At 32.9% G+C, this 17,391-nt stretch overlaps 1 protein-coding gene across 1 annotated transcript in view; it reads right to left on the bottom strand.

The window, feature by feature from the left end:
• Positions 1-7,580: 7,580 nt before the first annotated feature.
• Tpt (tRNA 2'-phosphotransferase) overlaps positions 7,581-17,391 on the bottom strand; it is a 47,350-nt gene continuing 37,539 nt past the window's right edge. Inside the window, exon 3 of the mRNA XM_040724870.2 lies at positions 7,581-7,870. Within this exon, the coding sequence (XP_040580804.1) occupies positions 7,758-7,870 (113 nt within the window). The 3' untranslated portion in view covers positions 7,581-7,757. The remainder of the gene's footprint in view (positions 7,871-17,391) is intronic.

Raw genomic sequence — 17,391 nt, 5'->3', positions numbered from 1 at the left:
AATACTTAGACCCTTTAAAAATCGAAATTTGTTGTAATTTAGTCATCGGATAGAATGAATCTCAGTGATGAACAATCTTTTTTACGATGGGATCCGTACAAATTTAACACCTTCAAATATTCAGGAGGGAAATATGTAGTAAAATGTTTTATTTACAGCTCTCTACGGTCTGTTTATAAAGATCTGCGACCCACTTTTGGATGTGTAAACCACCAATAGAGAAACATTACCTTATGACACTTCTGAACATAGTGTATTATATGGGTGCCCAACCCGTCGGTCCATGGAGGCTGAAACTTGAAACTTTGCATAGGTATACTCTTATGAACAATATCAGGTTAAAACAGGGGTGCTAATTTCCCTGGGGGGGGCGATATAAGGGGCTTATTCTACCCCAAAAAGCAATTGTCGTTAGAGCAAACAAAGACTAAATTGATCCTTGAGTTTTAAATCAAAAAGTGACTGGCGTCTCAAAAAACATTTGTACGAAAAAAAAACAAAAAAACGTTGTCTTAATTTATTTAAAATCAAAAAAACTTAGGATGAAAATAAAGGTCGGTGAAAATTGCACTTTCGTTTTTTTTTCAGGTGCAAAATAATGCAAAAGGACCATGAAATAATGGACTAATAAATAAATAACGTTAACAAAAAAGAATGGATATTTAACTGAAATATGTCATTTTCTAAATAATTTTTTATTTTTTTTATCAAACGTCAATTTTCAATTTTAAAGAAGAAATTAAACAAAACTGTTCATTTTTTGGCATAAATTTACATTATACTACAGTGCAATGTAATATTGTCGATTTTTGGAACATTTTATATCATAATTTTTGCGAAACTGAACCAATCAACCAAAGGTAATTTTTTCTACGACATTATTCTCTATAACTGTTTTGGTTTTGCAAGTACAAAAAAAATATTGATAGGTTTGTGTTCCTCTTTACAGTCCAAATAAATTGTAATAACTACTTTTTTTTTTGTAAAATTAGTAAAAACCTGTTTGTTGCAATTTTCTTTGAAAATTTCGAATTAGGAATTTTTTGTCAAAAATAAAAGACGGACTTCTCATCTACACAATTATTTTCATGCATATATGTTTGTACGTTATTTTGATTTTATAACACGACGTTTTCTTTTCAATTACTAATAATCAATTTCATATAATATACAGGTGCTATATTATCATGTATATCAGAATACTCCAACACTCGTCCGAGCAACGCCAGGTAACCCGTTGCTAGTAAGATTTATATATCGAAATAAGTCGTACTACGAGGTTTCGGGGTTTGGACTAACCTCTAGGCTTTAGGGACAATATATGAGAATCTATACAATCAAGGGCATTGAAAAGGGCTGGAAGAAAGTCCCTGAGGCGTACTGAATACCATGTGCTAACTGAACGTCAGCGAGAAGTCAGAATTGAGCGTGCCAAGAAAATCTTGAATGATATCAAGAGCTCATCTGGACGCATCATCATTTTTTCAGATGAGAAAACTTTTACGGTCGATCCTGTTTTCAACAGGCAAAATGACCGTGTTGTGAGCTTTGGAGATGTGCAATATAAGCACCGCTATGTGGCAACAACAAAGCACCCTGCTTCGGTGATGATGTTGGGGCTCATGACCTCCAACGGGAAGGCCATGAAGCCCGGTATGGTTCCCCACTGGTTACAGATTAACAGCGGAGGATTGTGTGAAGATTCTGGCGTCCAAGGTCCTTCCGTGGATCAAATCCATAGTCGGCAACTCTCCTCAGGTTTTTCAACAAGATCGAGCACCCGCCCACGCTTCCAAGAAAGCTCAGGAGTGACTCAAGGACAACATGAACTTTTGGCCCAAGGAATACTGGCCCCCTCAGAACCCAGATATGAACCCACTAGACTTCTCTATCTAGGCGCACGTGGAGGCCAAGGCCTGCAAAAAACGACACAAGAACATAAATGCCTTAAAGGCTGCTGTCAACAAGGCCTGGGCCTCCATGGACGCCGATTACATCTGGCAAGTCTGTGGCAGCTTCAAACGTCGCCTGACGAGTGTCATTGAGTCAAATGGTGGCTACATTGATTAAATTTGATCACAAACTATTTTATTATTCTAAAAATGTATGAATAAATTGTTTCTCAAGTCATTCGAAATGTCATTATTGTCCGCGATATGTTCTGAACAAAAATCGGTAAATAATTCTGCACGGGCCGGTATATTTAAAAAATCAGCAAGTAAAAAATAATTTTTCTTTTGATGACGATAAGGTTTCGCTCATATTTTGATCTCCAACCATTTTCATAGAATTTTCCCTAAAAGTTTATTGTATATAATTTTTTAATAGTCCAGGAGAGAATGTACTGTAATTTAGAAATGAAAATAATGCTTAACCATTTTATATCTTCATAATTTTTCGTAATTTCTGGAGGACAATCATTCATATTAATCAGTGTAACACTTACAAATAATCAATAACGTCATCCTCAGCTTATTTTTCATAGGGTGTCAAATCAAGGAGGATGTCCTCAATTACTTGTAAAAGAATTATTTCTCATCAGAAAGGCTTGTAGGCTCGCGCCACATCCTGTGGAGGCTTAGCAAAATGAGGTTCGGATGGCGTTTTTTGGGCATGTACCAGAGAAAATATATGTATTGAACTAAAGGAATACATGTCTCAAAAATGAAAAGAGGGTGCATCAGAAAAGACAAAAAAATTACCTACTGTAAAGTTTTGAAATTTTACTACCAAAAAAATCCTTTATTTTCTTACAATTTTTTAAAAAGTGCTAAATAAACATTTTTATTAATTATTCTTTAGTTATATATGACATTATTACCAAATGTTATAAATACTGCTTTTAATGTATAATATTTAGTTTAAGGAAATAAGATCTAAGTTTTTAATGTATTTAATAAATTTGTAAAAAAAAAATATATATACATATATATGCTGAAATTCCTAAGCTGTAAAATCCGAGAGATCCAGGGAGATAAATCCAATTATTCATAAATAAGGTATAAAAAATAAACGAGTCCGTTCTACTTTTCCTGATTTTTGGTCAAGATTGTTTTTGTGTTAACTCACCATAATTTATGCACATTCTACTTCTTAACTGTACTCAAGAAATTCATGTAATTAACATTTCCATCACGAAGCTTCTTCTTCATTTTTTCTACCATTGAAATTGATGGATAATGTGTGCTTAAATCTTGTTGTTACTCAATGCATTCATCGTTACTTCATCAGTGTTATGTAAATGAGTCGACTCACTACATATATAGGTACTTTATAAGTGTATCTATCTGTGTATCATGTAACTAATAAAGATGCAGAATCATGCTGACATTTCTCTTTGTGGAATGGAAATGAATTGGCTGAAGGAATACACATTTGGGTATTACAAAAAGTGAAAACTTATTTTTCCTATTGGGATCTCACTTATGAGGCTTGATAGGGATATGATATTAGGTGGGAAGAGAAAGTCATAGCAACTATCTAAATACTTGTTCAAACTAGTAATTTATGAGGATCCATTAATTAATTAACAATTTATTAATAATTATGCATCTATTAAATTAACTTTTTTTTATAGTTATGTTGGTTGCCATAAGATGAATTTAATTTCAAAATGATTTTTACTCAAATATTTACATAGTGTTAATTTTTTTAAATATAGTACTCTAAAAATCTATACATTAAATCAACATTAAAAAAAATAATATAAAACACACACAACGAAGAAAAACTTAAAATACCAAAAAAAGTCATAAATCTACAAGTAAGTAGTTAGGATTGTCCTATTTTTATGTCTATTGAAGATCTTGATAATGCAATTTATAAAGTATAAAATTTTCCGAAAAATAACGTACAATATCCACCACTAAATGTTAATGCATTTTTCCTAACAGATTTTTACATCTAAGGCTATCTATCTTGACGCAGCCGTAATAAGTATGCCTCTTAACTCCATGCAAGCCATAAGTTCCTTCAAGATCAACTTTTTCGTAGCATAAGACTTAGAGTTAAGTATGTCATATCCGATTACTTTAGCCTTCTTCGAAGGAATTAACTTATTTTTGGGCAGCCCAAAAATAATTATAATGATTATAATATATGTCCTTCTAAGTTCTATGCAACAAACTTCCTCAATAATAGGAAAAAAGCATGAACAAATGAATTTACACCTTACCATAGTCTTTGCAATAATCATTAAATATTATGCAACCTGAATCCACTTGAAATCGGGCAGTGAATGTCCTATCATCGACAATTCTTTCAGTGGAATTGATTATATGGCTTGTCCATTCGTCTTTTAAGCTGCTTTCCATACATTTCTAGGGGAAAAAAACTAAAAATGTTTAGATAGGTACACGAATAAATTCAAAGTCATTTTCTGTACTCCTCCACACCAGTGGTTCTTAGACTTTGTACCTCCATTTACCGAAATTTTAAAATTTCAAAAAAGCTATTCCATTCCTTTACACAAATTTTTTGTTCAAAAACTTGAATGACCTTTTTTTAATAATAGTCAATAAATTAAATGACTTTTTAATAATTAACAAATATTTAAAAGAATAATTTTTCTTATTTTTTAATTATTTTTAATCGAAGTTTTTTCTGATGATATAAATTATAAAGACTTATTTTTTGTTAAACATCCCCCCCCCCTCCTCGGTGATGAACCCCTAACTTTTACAGGTACGCTTCGGCACCTTTTGGTTCATATCTTTGCTCTACAATCTAAGCATGTTTATTAGACAAATTTGTATTTTTGTTGCTGAGCTGTAGTACGGTAAAAGGGCCTCTAAATGACTTGCGTATTTTTTGATATATTGCCCTTTATTAACTCAGAAGTAATAATTTTCTGTGATGCTTCATTTTCCACATCGCTGGAAGGGATAAAAAAACATCATTTCCAAACCAAACATATACATATATTCACGACTTTTTCAACACAATCTGATAATTATATTTGTACCCAATAAAAATCCTAATTTAGGTTACGTAATGTATACAACTCAATAACAGAATGACAAAATAGTTATGTATAGACCATTATTAAAAGCAAATATATACTAAATACAAATAGAATATTTTATTATTCATTTATGGTACCGAGTGATCCATTAAAATATGAACACTAACTAATTCAATAATTAATTAAGGTTGCGAGATTGAACTTAATTCATATTTCAATATATATTAAGGCATAACAATTAGTTACAAAACAAAACAAACTTGAGCTCCCTAGCTTTCATACAAGTCGAGATAATGACACTTAAACCTGATCGACGAATGTCTATTCGCACACTTCAAGCACTTGGGGTGTTTCCAAGACCACCGTCTACACCATCAGAAAGTCCAAAACGTTGAAGAAGAAGTAGGCCTCTATCAAAAAGGCCAAACTGGATCTGGAGGATTTCAAGAAAACAGCCCAAGCTAATCCTCTCATGTCCATGAGACCCCATCCCGGAGATCTTTAAAGTGCACACCAGATTATCCAAAGACCTATAAAAAAGTGATTGTGACTTGTGATGGTGGACAGGCCACTTTTGGCATCAGCAATGAAATATACCCATTTCTCTGTTGCAAGACTCCTTGGAACATTTTCTTACCTTATTTGACACTTTCTGCCAACTACAGCCCGGATGCAAACCCCTCCACTACACATTTTTGATGCATGTCAAGGGATGGGCCTGCAGTGTCTTTCATCTGAACTCCAAGGCCCTCAAAGTCAATGTGAGCTAGCACTGGAACAACATGAGAAGAAAAATACATCCACAGCAGATGCCAGGACTTTCGCCGCCCTGGGGAGGCCATCATTTCCTCTCAGGGCGGCTAAATTAATTATTAAGAGAGCTCAGACACGCATCTATTCATAGTATTAATTATGTTGAAATTCTACGGTTAATTAATAATCACATCTTATTGAAGGTAAAAATTTAAAGTGTTCCGATTTTAATGGACCACTCAGTATCTTACTATTCACTCGATACTTTTTTGTTATTTTCTCCCTCCTGGGAGACTGGAGACAGTTGTATTCATTTGGCATATGCTGATTTGACTAAGACTATTTAATTTATATATCAAAATCTTCGTAGGAATGCTCTGTTTATACGGCAACTAATCGGTAATCGGCTATTTATCCGATTTATTGGAAAACTCCTGATCTCATTTCTCTTGAAAAAATTGTATGAAGTGTTTTGGAGGCAAGGGTTGTTAAGACTTCTTACCGAAATGTGGGCAAGTTGAAGTACGGGGCCATGTAGCACTCGAACAATATACTTAAGGAAAATACGCGGAATACCTGAAAGGTTTTGTTCTCCTGTCGAGAATGTGATTGTTCCAAGGATTGTCACATTGAGTGATGCTAATTATAATTTACTGGGAAATTTTTTGTAAATAGAGCTTTTCAATAAAACAACTCTTATATTTGTACTGATTTTAAATTAATGATAAATTTACTAACACACCCTTTTTAATAATATAGTTTGTAAAACAATCTACTATAAAGGTTTTCAAGGTGTTCCCCTTCACTTGGACAATAAATGAATAGATATGCTTCCTCACTTTTAGAAAGACAATTACAATGAAAGTTGCGTTATTATTGATTATGTTGTCATTAATATAAGACGCCCTTAATATGAAACTTTCACTTCCCACTTTTGAATTGTCCCGGCGCCTCTAATTCAACCCTACATGCATATTTTCTTTTTTTTTCCTTGGTTAAATTTATATGACTAAGGTAGTTTGTCTTATAAAAAAACCTAATCCTTTTATTTTTTATCCACACACAATACGTATTTCTTTCATAAATAAATATATTTAGATAATGTAAACATATTTATTCAATTGAAATGAGTATACTTGTCACAAGACTAACCTATTAACAACTCTTCAAGAAAGACCCCAAGTATGTTACATTGTCTTGACTTCTTAAATATCAAATAACATAAAAATTTATACGTGAGATATCAGACTATCAAGTACCAGAGGTGGAAGAAAGAAATAAAATTCATGCATATGTAATATTATATATTTACTAAAAAAAGTAATCAATATAAAAGTATAGAATCATTACATAATCATATTCATTTGTGGCAAATGGTAATAATACAAAATACTCCCTGGACAAAACCCCTTTGAGATAAAAATAAACGTCAATATCTAAAAAAAGAAACCGAAAATTTACAAAGTAACGTTGACAATTTGAGGAATGTTTGAATGAGGTTAGCTTGGCTGTCATGGCATTTTATTCAATTAGCTGACAGATCAATATGCGAACATGGAAATAAATAAAAGTCTTACTTTGTATCAAGCAAGGACAAATGCAGAAATTACTCCGTTTTGGATCATTAATTCTACTCTGAGCTAATGTGGGACTTACAATTTTATAACTCCACAACACATCGTTAGCGTTATTCACCGTCATTCATGAACAAATACAATCCTAGTTACATTTTATACTGAAATTTTCTCTCCTTGATAGTAAAATAAAAATTAAAACAACCTTAGAAAATTTAAAAAAAAACACTCTTCAGGTTGCAAACAACAAAAAAACTTACACACACAAAAAAAAAGGACTGAACTACAAAGACTTGATTAGGGACTTTATTTTGACAAATAAGCTATAATTAATTATTTTGTATCTAGGAAAGTCGTATTTTTGAGGATTTTGTGTTGTTCCTGAAGGATTATGTCCTACTGAAGATTTTGGTTGGCGGTTTTTTTGTTTTTTGGTGTCCTGTTACCATTTGACAAAATTAAGTCGTTCAATTTTTATTTTTTTGGACCACCTTTATAAAATATTTTAATGGAAGGTAACCGTTTTCATTGCCAGAGCAGAGTAAAACTTGATTTGCAGATTTGTAAAATTCGTAGCCATCTGAAAAGATACAAAAAAGTAATAAAATTATTATAATTAATTTTAGAGACATTGAACTTAAAGTAATCATATTTTGAAAAATGCAATCAATCATAAATGTATCATAAATTACCATCCATCGATCTATCGGTAAATATAAAAAAGGTCAATATTTTTATAATTATTTTATTATTTGAGCAATAACCATAATTATGATATACTGCATGAATTACAAAATAGAACGAAGAAGTAATAAAACAAAGCAATTGAGAGACTGAAGATTTGTATAAATATTCATTAAATATTTTTAATTCTTTTTTTAGAATTGTAACCAAGGTTAAGTTTCGGTCCGTAGATACTAAACCAATATAGGTTATATCACCAAAAAAAAAAATCGGAATCATTTAAAATTAGGTCAAAACATTTTGTTATATGTGCAATGTACATAGCTCATATATAAATGGGTAAGCTAGAAAATTGATTCATAGGATGAGACCGAAAACATCGCACGAGTAATGGAAAATGATCAGTGAATGGACTGAAATATTGGTCCAAATCGGTTTAGAAAAAATCACTTTAGACCGACCAAAAATAATTTGTTCCCATACCGAGTCTCAACACTACTTAACTCATTACGTATATATCTACTGTTGTAGGAGTTGACAGGTTCTACCATGACAGTACTCGTAATTTTGAAATATACTGATTAATGATCTTGATTATTTTCATTCACCTGTATGCTAAATATGTTTTAAAAAATAAGGGTGAAAAAATTATCCCGTTTATACAATATTTTTTAAAGTTACTGAATTTTTTTGAAATGCCCCACCTGTGGGTCACCCCCACTATATTTGATGCATCAGTTACTTACCGGTGGGACCCCTCTCATGCAACGTGTTAAAAATAATTATTTTTTTTTTGGAATCCATGTTTAATTATAAATACATTATGTATTCACATCAAACATGTCATTTTTAAAGTACAAACGACCAATACATTTATTATATACGTAGAATTAAATTCATGAATTCGGAATAGTAATATATTCCACCAGTAGGGGGCGGGAGGAGGGCAATTTAGAAAATGAGCAAATACAATTTTAGCCTACATTTGAGATGCAAAGGCTTTTTGAAGCACTCTAGAAAAAATAAATTCCGGCAATTTTTAGTGGTTTTTGATCGTTTGGGGATCCAAAGTATTTTGTAGAGTTATAAATTTTTTTCGTGGACATTTCGTGGACGTGGACAAAATAAGGATTATATTTCTATGTATCACTTGAAAAAAAAAAAATTAATAAAACTTTTGAAATTCAACATCCTCACTTTATATTCAATCTTCTGAAATTCTGCAACATAACTTTAATATTCAAACTTCTGTATCCTTCTACAAATAGAGAATGTAATTTTAAAAAAGTCCTTTTCAAATGGGTATAAAGGTTAATAAACACTTTCAACACTGAAACTTTACAAACATAATTTTTTCATTAAAATACAACAGAAAATCGAATTAACAGATCACCCTAAAAAAACGTTAAAATAAAAATTTAGAAAACCTTTTTGTGACCTTACTTTATTAATTTAAAATGTTAAATAACATTTTTTAAAGCATGAAATGGCTTTAATTATCACAATATTCTAAAGTTTCTTCTCATTACTTTGAAAAACGGTTTTAAAAAATACACATTCGTGGGTGCAAAGAAATTTTCGGGGTTTTGTCCGGGAAGAAAAAATTGTTTTTTCTAGGGTACTTAAAAATGCTCTTGCATCCAAAAATTAAGGCTAAAATTGAATTTTACTTTAACACTCCCCCCCCTCCTAATATGAGAACATTGAGAGTAATAGTCTGTTTTGCAATATCCAGAGTTGGGATTTATAATAATATCTTTTCATGACTTAAAAACTAGCAACAAGGTTACAACATATTGAATCCATTTTATTTCATGAATTGCTATCCGCCTCAATGACATACATTCTTCATACAACCCCATAAAGAGGCTCTCATCGTCCAATCTCTTACACTCTTCCTTGAGGGCATTGATGAGATACTTCCCACGATTCTCCTTGAACTTGAACTTCTTTTTGTTGATGACTCTATGTTACTCCTTGTACATGCTCTAGTCTGTTTCTCAGGTAATTTTCCTCATTTCCCCTCCACGCACCTCTGCTCTTCCTAGTTGAAATCAATCTCTCCAAATTTATGAAAGTAACCAATGTACGGAGTGGTCCTTTAAAATGCAAACACTTTGAATTTTAAACTTCAACAAAATACAATTTATTAATTCACAATAAAATTTCAACAAAATTAATACTAAAAATAAATGTGTGTTTGAGCTCTCTTAATGATTAATGTAGATGCCCTTAGCGGCAAAGATTGGCTTCCAGGAGAAAGGAAAAACACCCGCTGTGGATGTAGTCATTGCTGCATTCAAAAGTGACCTCTATACCCTCAACAGGAACTTTCCACCCACTTTTTTGATAGCTTTTCGGACAGTCTGGTGTGAAACCCCAAGATTTTTTGCATGGGCCTCATGGACTTGAGAGTATTGGCTGGGCTGTATTGTTTAACTTCTGCGGGTCCTGTTTGGTCTTTTTCGACAAATCTCTTCATCTTCTCCAACGTTTCGTACTTGCAGACAGCTTAGACGGCGGTGCTGAAGACGGCCGACAGGTTGGATACTTCCAACAAAGGCACAAATAGAAATTCGTCTATCACGTTCACGAGGCATTGTCTCGACTTGTATCTAAGCTAGAGAGCTCAGATTTGTTTTGTTTTAACTTATTGTATATACTTTAATATATCGAAATATGAATTAATTTCAATCACTCAAACTTCTTTTATTATTGAATTAGTAAGTGCTCAGATTTCAAAGAACCCTCCGGTACTCATGTAATAAAAAACGTAATTTTTTATTTACGTTGAATAAGTCCAACATTTTGCTGAAACCGAGGACACAGACATAAGATTTTACGTATATTGTAGACCAACTATGCCAAACTGCCGTTTTACTAATCTATTTTTTACTTTATCACGTTAAGCCTTTGCCCTTCAAAGAATTTTATTATTATAATACAACAAAGTTAATACCTAATATGTATATGAAAGTAAATTTATTCTTGGAGTTGGACCATTATTAAAAAACAATAATGCAGAATTTTTTAAGTAAATGGTTGAAGCATAATTATAATTGCGTAAAAAAGTATACTATGAAACTGCATTCCCCTCCCCCCCCCTCATTAACCTTAGTTCTCTGCTTTGATAACACAAGGTCTAATAGTTGCACTAATTTTAATAATTATACTCATTTTTTAGAGTCTATTATTAGTTCATATAAATGATTTATGGATTTAACAGTACAAAGATCTAACAACTTCTTCAAAATGGCAAATATGGTACTCATACCGGGTGGGCCATTGAAATCTAAACACTTACTATTTCAATAAATAATAAAGGTAGAGGGATTGAAATTAATTCATATTCCGATATATTACAGCATACGCGATTAATTAAAAAACAAACTTTATCTCTCTAGCTTGCGTGCAAGTCTAGAAAATCACACTTGAACGTGATCTACAAATCTCCATTCCCTCACTCAAAGTTGCTGGACGTCTCCAGGACAACCGTCTACGTCGTTAACGACTCCAAAACGTTAGAAAGAAGGAAAGGCTCTGTCAAATAGGGCAAATTGGACATATAGGAGTTAAAGAAATCAGACCAGGTCAATCCTCTCAAGTCCATGAGGGGCTGTGCAAAGAGTAATCAAAAAAGTGTGTGAAAAGAGCCATGTGAGGGTGGAGAGACCCTTTTTGACACCAGCAATGAAATAACCACATTACTTTGTTGCAAGACTCTATTGAATGATTCTTTTGAACTCTTTTTCCACACTTTTGCCCCCTGAATAGCACTGATGCCAACTCCCTTTACTACACCTTTTGGATGCATGTCGAAGGGAAGGCCTACAGTGTCCAATATACAAACACCAAGGACGTCAAAGCCACTTTCAGATAGCACTGAGGCGTCAGGATATAGGATTACATCTGAAGTAGGTGCTAGGCCTTCCACCACGGCCTGGAAGACATCATTGCCGCTAAGGGTGGCTACATTAATGATTAAGAGAGCTCAGACACACATATATTTATAATGTTAATTTTGTTGAAATTCTATTGTTAATGAATGAATTATATCATATTAAAGTTTAAAATTTAAAGTGTTCTGATTTGAATGGACCACTCAGCATAGGAGAGAGTACAGCTATAATGTTTTTCTTAACTTTAAACTTGATGCAGTTAAGTTTACTCACTTCAATGCACTACAAGTTGTGTTTCTGAACTTTCGTGTAATAACCACATATCTGTGTTCCATTAGCTATGACTGTTTGAGAATGATGAACATATCCAATTCAGAGTTGTGACACATTTCCTTAATTTACAAACCTAAGAGTTATTTTTGTTAGGTTCATTAATTTATTTACATTATTAAACTTTTTCATTTAATAAAACTATTCTTATTTACAGTTAATTTCAGTGATAAATGACGTCAATCGGCTAAGTACTCAGTGGTACATTTGTGTTTGAAGTCAGGGAGAAGCTGAGGACAGACCTGCACTTAATACCAGATTCTAGACCCGGATCCCTTTTTTCATGGTCTCGATACAATGACTTGATTTGGAGTCAAACCCATGAAAACTTGGAACTAAATGAATTCCAAATTACAGTCATTCGGCCTCATGAAGCCGAGTGTTTTTTAATAGTCTCATTTAAACACAGATATTTTGAGAGAAATTTACACTCTCCTGGGGTCTCATTAATTTATTTACATTCTTAGACTTTTTTTTATTTAATAAAACTATTAGAGCATCATACATCAGTATAAAGGGGCTCAAAAAACACCACAGGATGTTAGTTGAAATTCAATATTCGAAATGGTGAGAGAGCATTCTTTGGAGACCAGGGCCAAGGCTTTTGGCAAGATAGAGGGTGGATCAAGCCAGAGAGACGTTGCGCAGAGGTTTCAAATTTCTCTCATGACCATTAAAAATTGATGTAAGAAAATAAAGGATGGACAAACCCTTGCAAATCAGAAGGGTCGAGGAAAGAAGAAAAAAATTAGCAAAGTTCCCAAAGTGGTGATTTCAAAATCTTTGATCAAAAAGAGGCAATCCCCAAGGAAACTTGCAGCAACATTGACTTCGAAGGGCTATCCAATATTTAAGTCATCTGTCCACAACTACCTGAGGCACTCTTTGAATGCTTTGCCATACAAAACTCGTCTGCCCCCCCAAACTTTCAGAAAACCAAAGGAAGGCCTGGCTTCAATTCTGTCGTGAGCGGAAACACTGAATTGCAAATGACTGGAAATGATTCCTCTTCAGTGATGAAAGTCCATTTGAGCTATTTTATCCCCAAATCTCCAAACAAATCGGGGTGGGGCAAGAGATAAAGGAGATGTGGAACCCACTCCAACTGTGAAATTTCCTCTGAAAATTCAGGTTTAGGCCGTTATCAGCCACCAGGGAATTTCAGATCTTCACCTGCTATCACGAAAACAAACTGTGACGGCCTCGTACTACGTAATGGAGATCCTCAGCAAGTCTCTGATGTCAGTTTTGCCTCGTACTGAAGAAACTGGCCCTCTTTTGAAGAGGAAAATGTTGTCTGACACATCAGAGCCATTTTTCCTCAGGATGGTGCCCCTGCTCACCACTCCAAAAAGGCACAAAAGTGGTGTTCAGATAACTTGAATTCTTTCTGGGGAAACTGCACTAGTATCTTCTAATTTAAGTGAGTTTAGAACAAAATCTGAACAGTTGGAAAATAGAGGAAGATGAACAATCAAATCATTTAAATTTTTGATAAAATTAAATTTTATTTCAAGTTTACAGATGATTTTTTTCTAATATTTTTTCGTGATATTCACTATAGTTTCAACGTACCCCAAGGGTATCTGCTTTTTTTTTTAGACTAAAAATTGTCCATATAAGAATCCATAATAATATATTTTCAAATGTGGTATGGATTTGGTGTTTAAGGTGCATATTGTTTTGAACTTTGCATAAAAAAAAAAAAAATAGGATGACAGCTAAAAATATTTATAATTTGCTACATGTAAAATTATAATTAGAGTGTATCTTTTTAATTCATTAAAAAGATAATTCGATATTCTTCACTGCAATCAAGGTAAAAAGGTAGAGCAGGCGGCCAAAAAAATTTGTGCTTCTTATGGGACCCAATAAAATATCGATTGCAACAGGTTCCAACGACTCCGTTCTGGTAATATGGGCATTGAATATATAGGTAAAATAATAGAAATCGTCGAGTTGGACCGGCATGTGAGTACTTATTCCATTCCCCAGGGTCTCAAGATTAGCCAGAACCCCGTTAGAAACAATCTAAATCGGATAATCCTAACTATGTTAATTTTAATTTCAAAATAAAGCGACAAAACGCTCAGAACTTTTCATTTCATCTATTAATTATGTACATCCCAATAGTATTTCTAGAAGCAAATGAATATGCCAACACACATTCATTGATAACAATAAAATAAACCAGATGTTGGAACATTGTTCATTAAATATAATTAGTATAGCCTCTGTTTGTATATAATGGACGCAATGAGAACAAAAGAAATATAATCAGAGTAACTTAACATTTAAAATTCTACATAAGTTATACAATATAATGTTCTCGTATGTAGTCACGATAAGAGATGTTGAATGTATTATGTAATTCTAATTAAAGAAGTTTGTAATACAAGACTATGGGTGGAGTGTTTGGTCAAATACTAAGCTTCATCGCATATATGTTTAATTAAAATTCGTTTTTAATAATTACTCCCTTTTTTTTGGCAATGAATAAGCAGTTACATAAATAACAGCTGTTGTATCCTTTATCCAATGAGAAATAAAAACAGAGGAGTCGAAAATGGATGAAGATTACTTAGTTGGTGAATGTATATCATACATAGTATTCAAATAATTTAACTGCCCGCCTATCGTTCATCCCGCTTGGAAAAAACAATGATAAAAGCTTCAAAAACAGAGACACATACAGACTTTAAACATCAAATAAAAGTTGTTTCGAATTCTGAGTTACATACAAAGAGCTATGTTTCATTCTGATCAAACCCGATTCCTGGGTTTTGAAGGGCAATTTTTTTCTTTTTTTTGTTGCTAATAAGTTGATTTATTTCATAAAACAGGATCGGTTCCCTGTGCTGAAAAGTTTTTTTTAAAGTAGTATGGGTTGTCGATTCGAAAATGAACAAAAAAAAAATTAAAAATCCAAAAAAGTAATTATTGTAACACGGGAAAAGGGAGAACGCCTATTAAATACGAATTTAAAAAGGGAATTAGGTAAATGAAGGAAGAAGAGGATTCGCGAGTTAGTCTTAGTATGTATCTTTAATCTTCATTATGGTTGAAGAAGGAACATGGCAATTATATTCTGCATTTCCAAGAGTATCAAAAAGGACTGCGGGTTTTTGATTATATTTACATCAAATAGACAGAGAGCAAGAATAAATATTGTATGCAAGTATGTTTTACAATAAAAATTTACCTATTATATGTATAGTAGATCGTTTTAGTTTAGAATTTCAACATAAACAAACTAAATATAAACTTTTTAATTTTTCATTAGTTATCTTTAATATAGTGTGTACTAATATAAAATATTTTTACAATGGAATTGATGAACTTGGGACATCCCAATATTCCATAAGAAGAATGGAATTATTTTTCTTGTTATTCAAGCCTGAAAAAGATTATATCTGCTCTCCAATCCCTTTTTTGACCATTCCCAAATACAAGTCCCTCCCCTTCTCTCCTTTCAATCCGACTACGGTATTTGCCACCATATTGAGTAGTCCAATCGTTTGAAGTCGACGCTCTGTGGAGATCAAAGTTCTTCCAAACAGATATTGATACTTTTTGCAAACCATTCTTGAAAAATATTTGCAGTATGATATGTAATAGAATACCCAATTATACTTCCGAGACAGCTGTATGATTTTGTAAATATACGGGTAACCTTTTTCTACAAGATCACCAAGTTATAGACCGCTATAATCAACATCCTTATCCGACCAGATTGATGTATTTAGAGCCACAAGACTTAGCCTCATTGTATTTTGTCCTGTATAATTGGTGAATTTCACTAGGGATACCGTTGATTTTATTATTTTTCTGACTTATGACCAGATCAATATCAAATCTCTTCTTATCCGAGAAAAAGTAAACGACATTTTTATAATGTTTAATAAAGTTCAAGAGACACCGACTACGTTCAAAAAGGAGTTTCCTGTGCCTTGAGACAGAAAAAAATTTCTCCAAATATCTTGAAGATTTAACTCCGTCAGCTTTGATACAATTGCACACTGTGGTGGGGCATACAGACTTCTAACCAAGGACGATCTTAAAAAAGATTTTATAGATCTTCTAAGCGTTTACAGGCATTGTAAACCGTGTAGTGGCTGATCCCGCACTGTTCAATGATGTCGGGAGTGATCTTGCTAGAGTAAATAAAGGCAGCAAATTGTAATTTGTAAAGTTCCAACAGAGATGTTGTTTTGAAGCAAGATAACAGAGGCTCTATTTTATATTGATGCACAATTTCATATAAGATATATAAATTCTTCATAAATGCAATTGAATAGGTGTTAAAAAAACTTTTTAATCACATGATACACAAGAATCATCCCTATCAAGTCAACACAAGAAGGTTACTGTGATTCCAGACATGACGAGGCCTATACAGAGGGTGCCATTTGTCACATCTCCAAAATAAAGAAAATGAAATTTCTCAGAAGGAAGGATTTGAAATGGTTTCTATTGATTTTCAAAATCAAACAAAAGACCTTTTTTGTCAAATGTTCTTCTATGTTAAAAAAAACAAAAAAACAATTGAGCTTAATAAGACTAAAGTTCATCTAAAATCTTGTGTTTGCATCATAAACTCAAATCGTGAAGATAGGAATATAGGAGAGGGGAGAAATAAATATCATAGGGCCTCTTAAAATATGGTAAATACTGGATGAATTTTAGATGAATTAGCAGTTGTTTTTAAGGATCCATGGGTACCCCCAAGTTCCCCGTGCAACCCGAGTGCTTGGAGCTATTTTTTTCTTATATTAAAAGGATTATTTGGATGAATTGATGGGATTTTTAGCCATGTGACGCTCCCCCCTGGGCCAAGCTGAAGGGTATTCCACCATTCCCCCTCCTCCTCCTATATTGCAATACTATTATCTACACTTGAAGGTACTCCCTTGACGAACGGAACAAACAAATATGTTAAGATATTTGTTATAAATCCTACTAAGCGAATTTAGTATGTGTTATTATTCATTATGAAGTTTAAATAAAATACCGGCAATTTTCTCCAAGGCAATCTTCCACGGGCAATTTTCCCCAGGGCAATCTTCCACGGGCGATTTTCCCCAAGGCAATTTTCCTAATACGAAAAATACATGTATATATGGTTCACAAAATCAATGACAATTTAAAGTTATTTGAATATACATATATATATTTTTTTTTTTTTTGC

This window comes from Lepeophtheirus salmonis, chromosome 14 (genome assembly GCF_016086655.4).
Source record: "Lepeophtheirus salmonis chromosome 14, UVic_Lsal_1.4, whole genome shotgun sequence".
NCBI lineage: Eukaryota > Metazoa > Arthropoda > Copepoda > Siphonostomatoida > Caligidae > Lepeophtheirus > Lepeophtheirus salmonis.
This window is presented reverse-complemented; position numbering and strand designations above follow the sequence as displayed.